The sequence below is a fragment of the Galeopterus variegatus genome, unplaced genomic scaffold, assembly GCF_000696425.1.
Source record: "Galeopterus variegatus unplaced genomic scaffold, G_variegatus-3.0.2 Scaffold3105, whole genome shotgun sequence".
NCBI classification, from domain to species: domain Eukaryota; kingdom Metazoa; phylum Chordata; class Mammalia; order Dermoptera; family Cynocephalidae; genus Galeopterus; species Galeopterus variegatus.
This window is the reverse complement of record NW_007729216.1, coordinates 194,349-213,769: the sequence shown is the minus strand read 5'-3', so window position 1 is coordinate 213,769 and position 19,421 is coordinate 194,349. Positions and strand designations below refer to the sequence as shown.

The window sequence follows — 19,421 nt, the reverse complement described above, 5'->3', positions numbered from 1 at the left end:
CGATCCTGTTGCCGGTCCCGGTCCGGTACGGGCGCGACACTGAGGGTTGCGATCCGTTGCCGGTCACGAAAAAAGACAAAAAAGGAAAAAAAAAAAGTTCATGGAAAGATTTATTTATTTATTTATTTATTTTAACTAAAAGATGACTGGTAAGGAGAACTTAACCCATGACTTGGAGTTGTCAGCACCGCAGTCTCCCAAGTGAGCTAACCAGCCATCCCTATATAGGGATCCGAACCCGTGGCCTTGGTGTTATCAGCAACACACTCTCCCAAGTGAGCCACGGGCTGGCCCTGCTTTATCTTTTAATTCTATATTTCCACAAACTTTTAAAAGTGCTCTTGTACAAATCAGCCATTTATTTAACAAATATTTACTGTGCATATGCTATCCTAGGTGCTAGGGATTCAGCAATGAACAAAACAAACAAAAGCCCTTGCCCTAATGAAACATGACATTAAATTTGTAAAATCCCTGTCACCTCAGACTGATAAACCAAACTCAAAATAAACATACATATAAGCTAAGGAGTTGTAACTACTTTAAGCAGCGACAAAGGTAGTATAAAAATTAGACATTTCATTCTAAAACATTTAACACTAGACTACTTCATTCTCGTAACACATTAGAATGGAATAATGCAGAAGCAAGTCATGGTTAAAACATATTAAGGAACTATAACTGTTAAACCACATCAAAACAATGTCTCCAAAAAGCAAAATGCAAAATTGTATATATTTTCTGGCAAGATGTAAAGCTACACTATCCAAAAATGAAAACAAGCTCTATGTTCAAGTAATATTTTTTTTCCCCTTTTTTCAAAATTTACCTTAATATTGCTATTACATGAACTTATCCTTTTTGTTATTTTATATATGTGTATATATATTTATCTAAAACATATTTTGTGGGATCATGAAATTAATATCTGCTTAAAAAAACCCCACACACACAAATTAAGATGAAAGTATCTACAGCCCTATATCCTGGTGACATTTTTATACATATTCTTAGAGATATATCCTTTGTTGAGGAGGATGTGAGGAGAGTGAGAGAAGGCAATTTTACAACCTGCTTATCTCAATTAACACTCTTCTCTTGGTTAGGTATTCAGATGAAGTATGGAACAGGTTAGGACTCTACAATACCCTCCAGAATCTGGCCTCTCTGCCTCCTTCCTAACCCTTTCCCCCAGCGCTTTATCATCTAGCCTAATCAAACTATTTGTAGCAGCTTCCCTGTGTTGTATCATACCTCCATGCCTTTACGCTGTTCCCCTCTTAACTGGATTCTCCTTTCCTCTTTTCTACTCAGTGAATATCATCCAAGATCTGTTCAGATGTAACCCTCTCTGCAAAACCTTCCCTAAACACCATCTCTGCTCCTCCATCCCAATTTGATCACTGCCTTTCTCTGCCATCTTAGAATCTTATAAACAACTCTATTATAGTATTTATTAATACATAATGCAATATACTATCTATTGATCTATTTTCCTTTATAGACTATGAGTAACATGAGGGCAGAAACAGCATCTTTCATCTTTGACTCTGATACTTACTTGTCACAGAGAAACATTCAAACAATATTTGAAGAACAGATAATTTTTTTTAAATACTGGGGGGAGTCCATATCCCTAAATCAATATAATCTCTAAATAATCAGACATAATACCTCAACTCTTAAGTTTTATCTTTTGTAAGAATTAAAAACAAAATTTACCTCTAAAATAACTTTTTCTGCCCACTATTTGGCAAAAATTTTAAAGGTCAAGAACGTCAAGTGTTGGGCCGGCCCGGTGGCGCACTGCTATAGTGCGCCGCTTGGGAAGCGCGGTGGCGCTCCCGCCGAGGGTTCGGATCCCACATACAGACCGGCGGCTCACTGGCTGAGCGAGGGGTGGGGGCAACACCGAGGGTTGCGATCCCGTGGCCGGTCCCAGTCCGGTACGGGCGCGACACTGAGGGTTGCGATCCGTTGCCGGTCACGAAAAAAGACAAAAAAAAAAAAAGAACGTCAAGTGTTGACAAGGCTGTGGAACAACTGAAACTCATAAACTGCCAGTACATTAAGAAAACAAGTTGATATTATCTTTCTTTTTCTTTAAACTAAACATACACTTACCCTATGACTCACAATTCTACTCCTAGATTGTGGTATAGTCACCTGATGAAATATTTTGTGGCAGTGAAATGAATTAACTACAGCCACTTGTACATTAGATGACAAATGCAAGTCACAAAATATATACAGTACAAATTCATTTATGTAAAGTTAAAAATTAAGCAAAACTAATAACATATTACTTAGAGAAACAAATGTGATAAAAATTTAAAGACAAGTAAGAGAATAAAAGATATTCAAAATAGCAAATAACTATTGAAAGATAAAAGGGGAAATGAAATTGATAAGGAACATACACAGGAAGCCTCCTTAATAACGAGAATGCTCTATCAAGTTGGGTGGTAGTTTCATGAGTGCTCATTATTACACACCAAATTTACTAGTATGTTACATAAAATATATTTTTCATAGTATATATTATAAATATATAATAAATTTTCATAATAAAATATTTAAGAAATCAACGATGAAAACTTTAAAGCAACCTATTCACAGATGAAATGAGACTATCTAGGATACGTTTTGAAATAATCTGGCTGGAAGAGGGGTACAGACAAAATAAAAGTGCTAATAATTGCTGAAGGTGAATAATGGGTACAAAGGGATTTATTATGCTATTCTATTTGTGCCTATGTTTGAAATTTTCCATATTAACAAGTGAAAACCAGAGTAAGGTCTCCATTTAGTAAATCAAGATGTCACAAATGAACTCACTTTAATCCTCATTCCAATTCAAGGATCCTAATACATGTAAACTATCCTCTGTCTAGTCTTCACAAACCATGGTTAATCCATTATTCTGCCTATCGTCATCCATTCCAATCATCGGACAAAACCAAAGAGAACTCAATCAGAAATATACAAAACTTAAACTCAAGTTTAAAAACAATGAAAAGAAAGAAACGTACGTCGATGCATCTCCCGGTAAAGAATAGTTAGTGCCTGCAGCGAATTGTCATCTGTGGGTTCAAGGGCTGCTACTTCCTGTGCCAAGGTGAAGGCTTCCTCTTGTTTTCCAGTTCTCTGTAAACCAATTGCCTTTAAAACCTGATAGAAAAGAAAAATTCATTTTTAAGGAAAGAAAAACATATAAACCAGAGAAAGCCAATCTGAAAGTACAAGCTGTAAGGTATACCTAGGTTGCTGATCAACTAAACCTACTTTTACTGTTTTCCTATTTCAGTCACATTGAGTACACTAGGGCTGGCGGTTAGCTTAGTTGGTTAGAGTGTGGTGTTCATAACACCAAGGCCAAGGGTACAGATCCCCATATAGGCCAGCTGCCAAAAAAAGAAAGAAAAAAAACAGTATACAACATAACTTAAAAGGATTCTGAAAACAATTAAGTTAGATAAGTAATAGCCAAAGAAATAAATAGCTAGCTTTTAATTAAATACTATTTATGGCATGTAAGTGATCAGGAAAATAAATGGCCTACAAAGTACTCTGAAAAATAGTCACAAATTATTAAACATTCTTTCCCTTTAAGGTAAAGAATTACAAATACAACCCACCAAATATAAATCACAAGATATTAAACATCCTTTCTCTTCAAGGTAAAGAATTACATATATAACCCACCTAATCAAGGGTAAATGAAATTACCTTAGCACAATGAAGATCCTTATGTTTTTTCAACAGTTTGTCTGCTTGCTGAATTGCCATTTTATTATTACCATTGTCAAGATAATCTGTGAAAAAGAAATTATATGACTGTTATTACATTCCTTCAACAACAAATATGAAAAATACAAAAGGCTAGTATCGGATATTTCAGAAAGTATCTTAATTTGCTATCAAAAACATCACAAAACTGATTTTAACTCTAACTAGCTAGGATAATCCAAAAAACAATCTTACATGCCTCTAGCCATCTCTTATCCGAAAGCAACACAATCAAGTTATATTAGTCCTTAATGAAGATTCAAATCTATACATATTTAGATAACAGATGACATCAACATTTTTATCTACGGAAAGTTAGTGCGTTTAGTCACCAAAAAAAATATTTTAAAAATTAAAATAAATATCCTTTCTAATATTCAAGCCTTAAATCTACCAAATGGACAACATTCCTTCAATAAAATGTTTAATGAGTACTTAATTTGCTACAGAATTAAGTATAATTCACTGAAGAAAATAAGAGAAGGTTTTATCCATAAGACTGGAGGATGGAAAATGAAGTCCAATAGCACTTTCAAACACTGCTTAAAACAGAAGCCATCACTCACTTTGAAGAACAACTGACTTGTAGGTTTCCCAAAGCTATATCTCCATTCCAAAAAAAATTTTTTTATTGTACATATTTAAGGTGTACAACATGATGTTTTGATATACAAATACATGGTGAAATGATTACTACAGTCAAGCAGATTAATATATCCATCACCTCACATAGTTACTATTTCTGTGTGTGGTAGGTGTACATGATGTTTTGATATACAAATACACGGTGAAATGATTACTACAGTCAAGAAGATTAATATATCCATCACCTCACGTAGTTACTATGTTTGTGTGTGGTAAGAGCACCTAAAATCCTCTTAGCAAATTTTCAGTATATGGTACAACATTATTAACTACAGTCCTCATAGTATACATTAGACTTTATTTTTCTTTTTTTGGCGGTTGGCTGGTCTGGAGATCTGAACCCAAGACCTTGGTATTATAAAGGCATGGTCTAACCAACTGAGTAACCGACCAGCCCATCATACTATTCATTAGTTCTCCAGACGTATTCATCCTACATAACTGCAAGTTTTTACCCTCTGACCTACATGTCCCCCATTTCCTCCCCCTCTCCACACCTGGTAACCAACCACTGTTCAACCATTCTCTGTGCCTATGTATTCAACTCTTTTTAGATTCCATATATGTGTGATCATGTAATATTTTTCTTTCTGTCTGGCTTATTTCACTTAACATAATGATCTCCAGGTTCATCCATGTTGTTGCAAATGGCAGTATCTCTTCCTTTCTTAAGGCTAAATAACAGTCCATTGTGTGTATGTGTATATATATTTATCACAGTTTCTTTATCCATTCAACCATCAATGGACACTTAGGTTATTTCCATAATTTGGCTATTGTGAACAATGCTGCAATGAACGTGGGAGCAAGGATGTCTCTAGGAGGTGCTGATGTCATTTTCTTGGGGTATATACCCAGTAGAAGGATGGCTGTCACATGGTAGTTCCATTTTTAATTTTTGAGAAATCTCCATACTGTTTTCCATAATGGCTGTATCAATTTATATTCCCGCCAATGGAATACAAGGTCATATGGTAATTCTATTTTTAATTTTTGAGAAATCTCCATACTGTTTTCCATAATGGCTGTATCAATTTATATTCCCATCAATGGAATACAAGGGTTCCCTTTTCTCCACACCCTCGCCAACATTTGTTTCTCTTTTCGATAATAACTATCCTAACAGGTGTGAGGTGATATTTCATTGCGGTTTTGATTTGCATTTCCCTGATGGTTAGTGAGGTTGAGCACTTTTTTATATACCTGTTGGTGATTTTTATGTATTCTCTGGAAAAAAATCAGGCCCTTTGTCCACTTTTAAATCAGGTTATTTGTTCTTTGTTGTTTTGTCTTTTTTTTTTTTTTGGTTTTTTGTTATTGAGTTGTGTGATCCATTCTAAATTTTAAGGAATATGGAGACCTATAAAAAACAAATCAATCATTGTTCAGAAGTCTAACAATGGAAATGATGCATTTCCAGATCAAAAGATCTGGAAGAAAATAGAAAGTGTTTTAAATGGGGAACACGGTGGGTAGCTGTAAATTCCAAATATAAAAAGATGACCGAACACATACCAGTCCACTCTTACTACCACTACTAGGTCTCAAATCAGTGTAGGGACAGATGAGGCATAGACAACTCAAAATAACCTATGTGGGCTGGCTAGTTAGCTCAGTTGGTTAGACTGCAGTGTTTTAACACCAAGGGCAACAGTTTGGATCCCCATACCGGCCAGCTGCCAAAAAATTTTAAAAATTAAAAATAAATTTAAAAATAAATTTGTGGGGCCGGCCCGTGGCTCACTCGGGAGAGTGCGGTGCTGATAACACCAAGGCCCCGGGTTCGGATCCCATATAGGGATGGCCTGTTCGCTCACTGGCTGAGCGTAGTGCTGACAACACCAAGTCAAGGGTTACGATCCCCTTACCGGTCATCTTTAAAAAAAAAAAAAAAAATTGTGGACCAAATGCTGGTGGGAATGCAAAATAGCACAGCCACTTTGGAAGACAGTTTGGTAGTTTCTTCCAAAACTAAACATACTTTTACAATATGATCCAGCAATCATAGTCCTTCGTACTTACCCAAATGAGATGAAAACTATGTCAACACAAAAACCTGCACATGAATGTTCATAGCAGCCATAATTCATAATTGCCAAAACTTAGAAGCAACCAAGATGTCCTTCAATAGGCGAATGGATAAACAGTGGTACATCCATACAATCGAATATTATTCAGTGATAAAAAGAAATGAACTATCAAACCACAAAAAGACATGGAGGAGCCTTAAATGCATATTGCTAAATGAAAGAAGCCAATCTGAAAAGGCTATATACTTTATGATTCCTATATGACATTCTGTAAACGGCAAAACTACAGAAACAGTAAAATAATCCGTGGTTGCTAGGGGCTGAAGGGTGGGGAATAAATAGGTGGAGCACAGGGGATTTTTAGGGCAGTAAAACTATTCTGTATGGTACTGTAATGGTAGATACATGTCAACATACACTTTCAAAACCCACAGAAGGTACAACACAGTGAACCATAATGTAAACTAGAATATGAACTTTAGGAGCTGGCCGGTTAGCTCAACTGGTTAGAGTGCAGTACTATAATGTCAAGGTCAAGGGTTTGGATCCCTGGACCCGAGGGACACCAAAAAAAAAAAAAAAAGAAAGAAAAAGAAAAAAGAAAAATCCTTGATCTAGCATATGAACTTTAGTTAGCAATAATGTATCACACTGGCTCAGCAATGGTAATAAATGTGCCACACTAAAGCAAGATGTTAGTAACAGGGGAAACCATTGGTGGGGGAGATAAGGGGGTATATGGGAACTCTGAATTTCCTGCTTTATTTGTAAACCTAAACCTGCTCTAAAAATAAAGACTATTTTTTTTTAAAGAGAGATTCATTTCCAGAAAATGAAAATGAGAAGTGTTAAAAATGGGAAACACTGCAGTAACTGTAAATTCTAAATATACAAAGATGACTGAAAACAGGCCAGTTCACAATCTATTACCACTACCAGGTTTTTCTTTGTTCATTAAGGTCTCAAATCAGCACAGGCATGAAGAACTCAAAATAATCTATGGCCCTGGTGGCCCAGAGTGTCCCTAATAACAGAAATAGACTATCATTTTACCATATAGTTTAAATTTTTCTCCAATAACACTTTACTAAAACTTTTAACAGACAGCCACGTGAACATATGAGTTTCATCTCTTGTCTTTCTTCAACTCATGTGTCCTTATAGCATATCTGGCAGAGATAAACAAGCTCAATAAGGGACACCCTCTCTTCCAAATAACTTGATGCTGATCTCACTCTGAGTCAGTTCTAGGTTACTTCTGACTCAATCCTGCATGGTTTCAGGTTCACAGGATATATCTTGAAGCCTTCTCAAAGAGTAGACATTTTTGATGAGACCAGTTTTGAAGGTCTGCCCATAAATGAATCAGACCAGAGATCAGGGCCATAAGGGTATTTTCCTTTTCTCTCTATAGTTGACAAGATTCTGATATACTGTATCTATATGCCCATGCCCTCCTCTCTGGGAATGGTTTCCATTACACTTGCTGAAGGGGTAGGACTACATGACCATGTTAGACCAGCCCCACCCCAGGGTGGACATTTGACCCAAACTAGGTAAATCAGGTTTCTTCCTGGTAGTCTGTAACTACAACACTGAAAGCCTGAGTCAGTTAGCTTTGGGGAACCCCAGTTGGAAAATCATAAATATTGAGTCTGAGGTTACCAGTGGCAGCTCCAGAATTTCTATTTTGCAGGAGCTTTGAGGGATGCAAATTGGTTGAAAGGAAGCAAAGAAAAAGTTATCCCTTAAATTTCATTCACATAACATTTAGATAAGAATGAAAAATGTCAATTATGGTTATTAAAAAATCCTGAGGGAAGGGACAGACCTGATTAAGCTTGTAGGAGGAGGAGATTAAAAAACCCTCTCTCCTTCAGCCATGGCTTAGTGTGGCCACAAAGCCAACATGTTGGGCGCTGGGTAAGTTGAGGAGTAAGCAGAAAAAAACAGTCCTAAGAACCAACCAGATAAGGGAATAGACACGGAGAAAAGCAGAGATGAGCAACTAAGAAAGAAGCCTCAGATCCTGACACCTTTCCAAGTTTCCATGAGGTCCTGGGGCACTACACTTGTGCCCTTGGCGCCTAAAACGGTTTACTGCAACCTTGCCTTTACTTGAGTTGGTATAAATGAGTTTCTGTTCCTTATACCCAACAGAGTTTTAACTAAGACACTTCACCACATTTAGCTTAATGTCAAGCTCCCCTTTCCTGGATGCCTCGGTGAACGCTGATTAATTGGTTAGTAGGTCTTTTGGGAGATGTTTATTTTCATTTTACATTACTGACTCTGTAATTATAAATTATTTAGCCCTTGGAAAAAAACAGGCCAACAAAAACAATATCCTAAGTCTGTCTTTTTTAGTAAGTCTTTTTAAAATTTACTCAAGGATATTTGTGATTTGACCATCAGGATTGGCAGTGCTCCCTTCATAGGAGCCAGCCAAGATCAGCTATCCACAAATCAGACACAGGAAACAATGAGATGCATTACAATATTTTGCAAAGAATGGGTGAGTACTGCTCCAAATGAAATGTTTTCAGGTAGTCCTTGCAGACAGTACTAAATAACACTCACAGTGAGAAAGTTGATCTCTTTTCTAATATTTTCTTTACATTAAGGAGAAAGTACCAGTTTGGTGCTAGTCTATCACTTCTCTAGTATTTGCTAATGACTTTTAAAAAAAAAAGAGGGAAAGAAAAGGTCTCAGGCTCAAGAGTTTCACAAGTATCAGAAGCTTGTTAAGACTTTAATAACATTGTTTTGTTTTCACTGTACTTTATTTTTATGGTTTTATTTTCTTAGAGCAAGTTCTACAGGTTTTCCATTACTGGTAATGATATAGTTCATTTTTAAATAAGTTTAAATTTTTTTTTTTGGCAGCTGGCTGGTACAGGGATCAAACCCTGAACCTTGGTGTTATCAGCACCATGCTAACCAACTGAGCTAACAGGCCAGCCCTAAATAAATTTAAATTTAAAAGTCAATTTAGAAAAAAAATATTAACTAAATAGCAAGACAATACTATAATATGAGGGTACTATAGAAAGTTCATAAAAAATTCGTATTACTTTTAATTCTATTTTTCCACAAACATTTATAGTTAAAATCATCAGAATGGGTAAAAAGAATGATAGAAATCTGGGAAACATTTGGTTAAATCATTGGCAAGAAACTATCAAAATCTGTTAAATGAATGCACAAGCCACACTCCTGGGGTAACACTTTCAACAGAAGCTCCTCTCCCTTGGAAATGCAGATAGCAGTAGGCCCTGACACATGCAGGCCTACTGTCTACTTGCCCTGTAGAAGAGGCCCTGGGATTTGTCTAATCACATTTGGGGATACTGAGTGTAGGAAAGTATAAGTATTGCAGATAAAAAGGAAAGTCTTTAAGTTGTACCTTCTTGCAGCTGCCCTGAAGGTCTCCATAGAAGCTGAAATGATAACTGTTTCCACTTCCTACAAGAGCTTCAAAGACTACAAAAGATTGCTCCGATTTAGAGAAACACTAAGTACAAAATAGTTCCATCTTTAAATTACAATGTCCTTCACTTAAAAATCATAAAGTTGCAGAATAGGAGCTTTGCTTTTACCATAAATACAAATTGCAGGTGAAACATTCAGTCAACAAACCTTTGTTAAGTATCTATAATATGCAAAACTAGAAGGGAGAGTGATGAATTTAAAAATAAATAATGTCTCCTAACTGATCACCCTCATCCTACATTTGCCCCCCTTTAAACTATTTCCTCCACAGTACTCAGAGCTATCTTTTAAAACAAGTCTGATCACTCTGCTCTCATGGTTAAATCCCTTCAGCGCTTTCCACCGTCTTTAAAACAAATGTCAATATCCTTAAAATTGCTTGCAAAGCTCTGAGCCCCCTCCTACCTCTGTAGCCTCATCTCAGTTCCTCTCACTCATCTCTCCATTCCAACTATTCAAACCTTTACTTAGGTCCTCAAGTGAACCAAACTCCTATACTCAAGATCTTCATCAAGCTCTTCCCACCTCTTTGCCTAACTCCTGCTCTTCTTTCATGGCCAAAGTAAAATGTCACTTACATAGGGAACCTTTTCTTGACCTGCCCCCAACAGCCCAGATGCTCATATTGTATGCTGTCATGGCAAGCTGTACTTTTTCTTCAAAGCCCTTAACACAAATGTAATAGTTACGTGTACCATTATGTAAAAAAGTCTGCTGAGAATATAAGCTCCTTGAAAACAAAAACCATGTCTGTTCTGTTCAGTACTCATTCCCTGCATCTACACTGTGCCTAACACATATTAGGCCCTCAATAAAATGATGAAAACCATGTCTGTTCTGTTCAGTACTCATTCCCTGCATCTACACTGTGCCTAACACATATTAAGCCCTCAATAAAATGATGAATAAAGAAAGGAATCCATAAATGAACAAACTGTATAGAAAAAAAAATTGGGTAGTCTATTAGGGAAATGAGAGATACATTCATCTATAAGATGGTACAAAGTGACCACAATAGCAAGTTCAAAGAACCAATGATTAGTGATAGTTACTAGCTATTAGAGTCTTCAAAATCTTTTCAACTAATTTTTTATACTACAAAAACAATACATGCTATGGTAAAAATAGATAAATAAATAATTTATAAGAATTAGTTGAAAAGTACTACTGTCTTCATCTTGCCCTATGCGTCCACTACCCTCTACTCTGTGTATTCTTCCAGGAACTTTTTTGTGCATTAAAATCTTATTTTTTGGGCCGGCCCGGTGGCGCACTGCTACAGTGCGCGGCTTGGGAAGTGCGGTGGCGCTCCCGCCGAGGGTTCGGATCCCACGTGCAGACCGGCGGCTCACTGGCTGAGCGAGGAGCGGGGGCAACACCGAGGGATGTGATCCCGTTGCCGGTCCCGGTCTGGTACGGGCGCAACACTGAGGGTTGCGATCCGTTGCGGGTCACGAAAAAAAAAAAAAAAATCTTATTTTTTTTTTTTTTAAAGATGACCAGTAAGGGGATCTTAACCCTTGGCTTGGTGTTGTCTGCACCACGCTCAGCCAGTGTGCATACCAGCCATCCCTATATAGGATACGGACCCGTGGCCTTGGTATTATCAGCACTGCACTCTCCTGAGTGAGCCACGGAGCCAGCCCTTAAAATCTTTTAAGTCTAAAATCTACTTAAAACTTAAAGGCCTAAGTCAAGGTTTTTTTAAATGGTTATATTTTCAGAACAGAAGAAAAAAGGTTTTACTGACTTTTTTACAGAAAGGCAAAATAGTCTTCACTCACCAAGACTCCCTGTCATGTCTGGGGCAAAACAAGACAAGATTCACAGAGCTTAACACTGCCCAACAGGAGGCTCAGAATAAACACCACCATTGATTAGGGACCTGGGAATTTTTATTAATGAACTACAGCGGAATGATTACCTGAGCTGGTGTTTGGCCAGGCACCCAAGGGAAATGTTCTAATTCACCAAAGAATGACTGTCATTGGGGAGGCACAGGTAGGAAATATGCTACACCTGATTTAGTGTAGTGCAAGCCTGCAGGTCAGTAAGAAAGATTAGAACAAAGGATCTTGTGTGCGTGTGTGCGTGCGTGTGTGCGTGCGTGCGTGTGTGTGTGTGTGTGTGTGTGTGTGTTTTCTAAGGACTATGGGAACATTTTTTTCTGCTTTGAAACTTCTCTATTTCTATTTTGCAATTTGCTAATGCAGTAATTCCTGTATTGTATACAAATTTATTAAGTGCCATATCTGACCATCACTTCCACTTTCAATTATTTTAAAGCATAGGCTGGCCGGTTGCTCAGTTGGTTAGAGCACAGCCTTACAACACCAAGGTCATGGGTTTTGATCCCCGTACTGGCCAGCTACCAAGACCAAACAAACAATTCATTTTAAAGTATGGTGGGAGGGGAGATTGCTCAATGAATCAGAATCAAATATTACCTGGGCCGGCCTGTGGCTCACTCGGGAGAGTGCGGTGCTGATAACACCAAGGCCATGGGTTCGGATCCCATATAGGGATGGCCGGTTAGCTCACTGGGTGAGCGTGGTGCTGACAACACCAAGTCAAGGGTTAAGATCCCCTTACTGGTCATCTTTAAAAAAAAAAAAAAAAAGACAAATATTACCTCTCTCCATCCCTCCCCTCCCTTACTCCACAACCACTAAAAGCATTTTAAAATTAATAATAATGGTAGAAGAAAGCAGTGGGGCTCACCAAGTCACACAAGAGTAAAATCTGTTGAGATTCATGTAGCAAAAGAGAAAACTTTTAGCAAAAGGAGAATGAATAATCAAATAAGAATTCTAATAAGGTCATGGGTGGAGGTTTACAAGAACTAAAAATGCAATACCCAAACTTACCAATTTATTATGAGTAATGTGAGATGCACTGTGAAGATGTTTCAACGAATCAAATTTGTGCACAAAAAAGCTATTCCAAACCTAGACATCACAAGTAGAATTTCAACCCACCACTGCTTCACAACGAATCACCTCATAGCCCTGTCCATGTGTACCCTCAACAATATCCAGCAAGAGCTGAGGTCCCAGGCAAGGCTTCCAACAGCTGTAAAATCCTAAAAGCTTGGCAGTACAAATACTGCTATACAAAGATAGTGGTGCTGCTGAATCTGAACTTGGTGAAGGACTGGGCTCTCCAGTGAGAATGTCTCTGTTCAAATCCCAGCTCTATAACTGACTAAGCAAGTTATATTACATATATACAAGGTGGCTGTTAGAGCAAGTTAATCTCTCTGACCTTCAGTTACCTACTATGATCACAATAATCTTACCTACCCACTAGGGCAGTTAACCCACAGTAAGAAATCGATTAGTGCTCACAGTTGAACTTTTGGCTGGTAGGCAACCACCATAAAGGAGCTTGTTCATTTGTCAGCTAGTGAATGACTGAACTCAAGGAACAATAGTTGTTTAGGGGGTGTATTAGTCCATTTCTGTTGCTTATAACAAAATTACCTAGAATGGGTGATTTATAAAGAAAACAAAATGTATTGCTTACAGTCTCTGAGACTGGGAAATCCAAAGTCCAGGGAAGACATCTGGTGAGAGTCTTGGTGGTGACTTCAGTGATGGCAGGATATCACATTGCAAGAATGGTGGAGCAGAGAGAGAGAGACTCTCTTTCTCTTCTTTTAAATCCCCAAGAACCACACCCTTGACCACCATTTTTAATCCATTCACTGTGGCAAGGTCCTACAGTCTAATTATCTCTTCAAGGCTCCACCTTTCAATTACCACAACAGGATTTCCCACCCTGTTAACAGTCACAGTGGGGACCAAGTTTCTAAGACATAAAACTTTGGGGACACAATTCAAGCTTCAGTCAGTTTTGGGGGGACATAATTCAATCCACTACAGGGGGTACTAACATATTTAAACAACAAAAGTCTAGAGTTCAAAAATCAAAAGTGCTGAAGTCAAGGTCAATCTGTACCCCTTTCATTCCTATTCCTGCCAGTTTATATGAATCACCTCAGAATTCCTGAAGAAAGCTTCCTTCTTTCATTTATTATTATTATTATTATTATTTATTTATTTTTTTTGGCAGCTGGCTGGTATGGGGAGCCAAACCCTTGACCTTGGTGTTATAACACTGCCCTTTAACCGACTGAGCAAACCAGCCAGCCCTGAAGAAACCCTCTTCTAATCCTCTCCCCATGTTAGCTATAACAAAAGCAACATAATTCTGACTTCAGTTTTGAAAACATGACATGCCACTTCTGGCTAATATATCCTGATGTTTAGCAATGTGAAATGGACATGGTGTTTTTTACTGGGCAGTTCAAACACTATTAATTCTAAATGACTACCACAGGCATTCTCTTTGGTCCTCAAGAACAATTTTACGAATCCAATTATTCTTAAAAGTATAGTCTTTTTAGTTTTGATTTTTTTTAAAGCCTACAGCCAGCTGCTGCACGAAGCTGTAATGAGTCATAAGCTGTGAACCCTGGATTCAGTTCTTACCTTTCATCAGCCACCTTGTATATATCATCTCTGCCCTCAGAAAATATATACTGGAAAGCAAGAGCATGAGAATATGCAGCCCTGGGGATATGAAAATCAGAGTCCTATCTCTGCCACTCACCACCTCTGTGAAGTTAGGCAGGTCAGTGTCTTCAGCTCAGAGTGAGATGGTTTCTAGAACAGTGGTTGAAAAAGTGAGCCTGGAACAGCCCATAGGGGTTAAATCCTAGCTCCAAAAAAAATTAGCTGAGTGGTCTTAGACAAATTATAAAAAGGCTATAAAGCCCCAGTTTCCTCATCTGTAAAAAAGGAAAAAAGGGGAGGGACTGGAAAAAACAGTAACCACCTTATGAGAATGTGTGAAGATTAAATTAGATATAAAAGGCCAGGGACGGTGACTGACATAATTAGCGGTCTACACACTTTAGCTATTATTATTACCCACCTCACAGGGTTCTTGTTGCTAGAATCAGATGAGATGTGAGCATAAAGCATCATACAAATTACGAAATAAAAGCAGGACCAATTGTGCCAGAAGCATAAAGTTAACCCTCCTCCCCCCAAAAAAACTAAATGATTTCGGCCATGCGGAGAAGCCTCCATTTAGTAACATCCACACTATAAACACGAGGTCTACTTTTGCAAAAACCACTGACCTTGAAGTTTCCTCACCATTAACTGAGACAGACCAAGACCATACAACCATCTAAGAGGAAAGGAAATGAAAATGGACCATTGTCCAATTACAGAACATCTCGGTTATAGAAAAGGTGTTTCTCCCAAACTCAAATCTGTGATTCTCACAACCAGGGTAGCAGGATGACATCAAGGTCTTAAAGCCCGCGGGCTGAAGTAAGCGTTGTGGAGAAGGATCCACTTAGCACGCGGAAGGCAAGCTGCAGAGAAAACCAGAGAAGCTACAGAAAGGAAAAGCCCTCCAACAGCCCTGCATGCTCCTTTGACATGAGCTATCACAAATCTCTTCACCGCTATTTTGGGTCCCAGACCCCCTCCCCCCGCTTCCCACGTGTGGCCGTGGCCAGAGCAGCTGTTTCTCCACCCAACAGCTCTGGATTGGGAGCCTGAAATCCCGGGCCTGCTACTGACTCGATCTGGGTGACCTTGCGTCAGCCCCTTTCCCTCTCAGGACTTCGGTTTCTCCGTATGCACTGAAGCCCATCTATCTAATCTGACAACTCCCTAAGTCCAATTCCTGTAAATAAGAAAATCTTTAGTGCGGAATTTCCCCTCAGGTAAGGTGTTCTACCCTCATGCGGGAGCCGGCTTCCACCTGCGGGAAGATCTCGGGTCTCCCGCCTGGAGCGGCCGTACCAACGCAGCCTGCGGACCGCCAAGGTCTCTACCGGAGAAGGCGCGTCCGACCGGGCCTGCCTGTCGGGTCAGCTCTGCCGACTAGCCGCTGACCCAACAGCGCCTCTACCACCTCACGGCTCGGGAAGGCCGGGCCAGCGCCTACGCGAGTTCCGCGGCTGCGGCCTAGTGGCCCGCGCGGCCCGCCCCCCGCGCCTGCCTGTCCCGCGCGCGGGCTCTCGGCGCCCCTCTTGAGCCTTCGCCCCGGCCTCGGCAGCCCTCGGCACGTCGGGCTGGCGACCGAGCTCGCGACCGGGCTGACCCCAGGAACTCACCGTAAATGGGCCGGAGGCGCCTGTCGTTAGGGTCCTGCACATGGCCCCGCGTCGCCATGATGACAAGCGCAGAACCGCAGTGCGCACGCGCAGGGCAGGCCCCCGGAAAGGGGTTGTTAAAGGGACAGCGTCGATCTCGCTCATCTATCGCGATAGTCGCAGGACTGCACCTGAACGCGCCTGTGCGGAAAGAGAAACCCCTCACTTCCCCAACCCGCTGCAATTGCGGTTTCAATAGACGTTGTTCCTGCTCTTTGCTGGTGGAATCAAGCGGGCGAGAGGACGCGGCTGTTGCTATTGAAATCCCTTCCGAGTCATCTATTGGGGAGTGAGGAGAGGAGGGAAGGAAACTCTCTGTCAAAGTTAGGGCTCGGCTACTCCTGATTATCCTGTCCTGAAGAACCGGTTAGACTTGGCTTTGATAAATTGTTGAGGAATAGGAAACTCCTCCGGGAGAGTGACCCAGAGGAAAGTAGGGGAAAGGGAGCTGATCAACAGTAAAAGACTGCCCCAAAGTTCGAGAACCCTACACCCCTTTCCTGGGGCTCAGCCATCTAAGAAGCATCCTAGATGAATAGTAATTCAGTATGTGCCTAAAGACAAGCTCATTAAATGAATTTTCATTCAATATTCATACCAGCCCTAGTGTCTCCCTAGGAGGTAAATACTTTTTATTACCTACCTCTTTACAGAAAGGTTTGTTCATACAACACTTAGTTATTGAGTGCCTATTATTTGGCACGTTCTGTTTTAGGCACGGAGGGTACATCAATAAATACAACAAACAATGCCGTAATGGAGCTTTGTGATGGGGGAGACAGGCAATAAATAAATAAAGTAGATAGTATATTAGATGGTGGTAAATGCTATTGAGAAAAATAGATCAGAGACTTGGGAGTGGGAGAAGGAGGCAATTTTAAGTAATGTAGTCAGGGAAAGCCTATTTGAGAAAGCGAGAGTTGTCAAAGACTTAAGGGAAGTAAGAGAGGGATCTAGGCAGGTGTGCAGGGCTCAGTGACCTAAGGCCACACTAGTCACTGTGATTCAAATCCAGGTCTTTCTGCATAGTCAACCCCTCCACTACATTGTCTCAGGCCCAGCTCAGTGTCCCGACTGTCAGCTTTAACAAGCTGAGGCTGACCCCTTTTATTGATGTTCCCTCCTCCCTTTCCGAGCCTTTTAGTGTCCAAGAAAATGGTTCTCCAACTTTAGTGGACATCAGAATCCCCTAGGGAACTTGATAAATACAAGTTTATTGGAGTTCTACTCCCAGAGATTCTGATTCAATCCAGGGACCACTGTTTGGGAAATACTAATTAAGGAATCTAGATCAAAAGTCTTCAGAATCCACCAGAAGAGCAAGTTAGCAACTGCTATTAAAATTTTAAGTATACATATACACAGAAAAATACTGTAATGATAATAGCAACTAATAATAGTAGGCATTTATTGACCACTTAGTATGTCCAGAAATTGTGTTAAGCTCTTTTACATACATCATCTCATTTCATTCTAACAAACTAGTGGAATAAGTACTATTGTGATCCTCATTTTAAAATGACTATTAAAAAGCATAATAGTTATGTTAGATTGTTTGCCCAAGCTCACACAATAATTTCTGCTGAAATCTCTGGTGGTCTGATTCCCAAATTCATACTCTTAGCAAACTGTTACCATTGGTTACCCCTTAAGAGGCCAGACATTTTCACTTTTTACTTTATACATATCTGCACTGTTTGATTTTTTTACAATAAGCATCATTACATTTTTAATTTTTAAAAAGTGTTAAAATTTATGTTTACAAAAACAGCACATAAAAAAAGTAAACATGTCAAAATTTTGATCCAATAATTTATTACAAGATAGTCAGCACAGTGCAGAAAATATAAAATGAAGGTTGTGTCTGAACAGTCCTAAGGTCCTGACTGTCCATTAGTAGGGATTGGTAAAATAAATTATGATACACCATGAAATGGAAAAAATGCAGCCATTAAAATTAATGAAATAGAACTTTGTTAAAGAAATGGAAAGATACTTATGACATACTGAGTTTATACAGCAGATTACAGGAGTGTGTATAGAATGATAAAGTTACATGGATTAATAGCCATCTAGCATAGACAGATAGATAGTTAGATAGCCAGCCAGACAGATAGATAGATAAATAGATGTCATATGTATCTAGAGAAATGTCTAAAAGGACATTTACAAATGTTAAGCTTCCTCATCTCTTGACAGTGGAATTTAGGGCCCTACCTACTTAATTCCTTAAAGGTTTCCCTACTGTCCTTACTCTTTAAAGTGTTTGTAAAAACAAAAATATATATATATGTATTGCAGTAGCAATGAGCACACTCAGCACCCAGATCTTGGTTTCTGATACCACTCTCCAAGAAAAGAAACCAGGGCTTCTTGGAGAAATGGCTGATTCTAGGGCAGGAACAGGGAATATACCAGATGAGGTTGGAGCATTGCTAGAAAGTAGGGAAGTACTCAAAAGTCACAAGGGTGTGGGACATGTCAAAGGGACACAGGAGCCAACCTGAAAGAGCTCCCAGTGGCCAAAACTAGAACAATTTGAACAACAAAATAAATAACCTTGTATTAGATTATAACCTAAATTATAAAATATACATGAGCACACGAGGATATAAATAAATGACTGAATAAATAAATAAAGGTGCAGGAGAGACAAATCTTCCTTATAGAATTCCAAGCAATATGTGTAGATACTACCCCCTCCCCCAAGAAAGTGGAGGTTAACCTTCTTCCCACCCCTCGTCTTGAGTGTGGTCTGGAATTAATGACTAGTGTCCGAAGTTGAGTATAGAAAGGGAAAAATAATAATTTCACAGTTGAGAAACCTGATAAACACTACGTTCACTAAGTGATCCAGCTCAACATTTCCAGTGATCATTCATGTTATGTTGATATCGGGTACCTCCTGATATGATGTGATGAGAAAGGCACTTCATTTCTGTGGTATTCTTCCCCCAAACCCATAACTCCAGACTAATCATGAGGAAAATATTAAACAAACCCAAATTGACTGATATTCTGCAAAATACCTGATCATTTGGATTTGGCTGTTCTGTAAAAAAAAAAAAAAAAAAAATTGCCTGATCAGTACTCTTCAAAATGGTCAAGGTCATGAAAAATAAGGAAACAACAAGGAACTGTCATAGACCAGAGGAGACAAAGGAGACATCACAGTTAAATGTAATGCGATATCCTGGTTGGGATCCTGGGACAGAAAAAAGGCATTAGTGGAAAAACAAGTGAAATTTGAGTAAAATCTAGTTTAGTTAATAGTATTATGCCAGTGT

The 19,421-nt window shown here is 39.1% G+C and overlaps 1 protein-coding gene across 1 annotated transcript in view; it reads right to left on the bottom strand.

The window, feature by feature from the left end:
- The window catches only part of LOC103599791 (N-alpha-acetyltransferase 25, NatB auxiliary subunit), a gene marked incomplete at its 3' end in the record, with an annotated part of 53,931 nt that extends 37,729 nt beyond the window's left edge, over positions 1–16,202 (bottom strand). The window contains exons 1-3 of the mRNA XM_008583966.1: positions 16,096–16,202; positions 3,730–3,815; positions 3,033–3,171 (exon numbers count right to left, since the gene is read on the bottom strand). Of these exons, the coding sequence (XP_008582188.1) occupies positions 3,033–3,171; positions 3,730–3,815; positions 16,096–16,153 (283 nt within the window). The remainder of the gene's footprint in view (positions 1–3,032; positions 3,172–3,729; positions 3,816–16,095) is intronic.
- Positions 16,203–19,421: the final 3,219 nt, after the last annotated feature.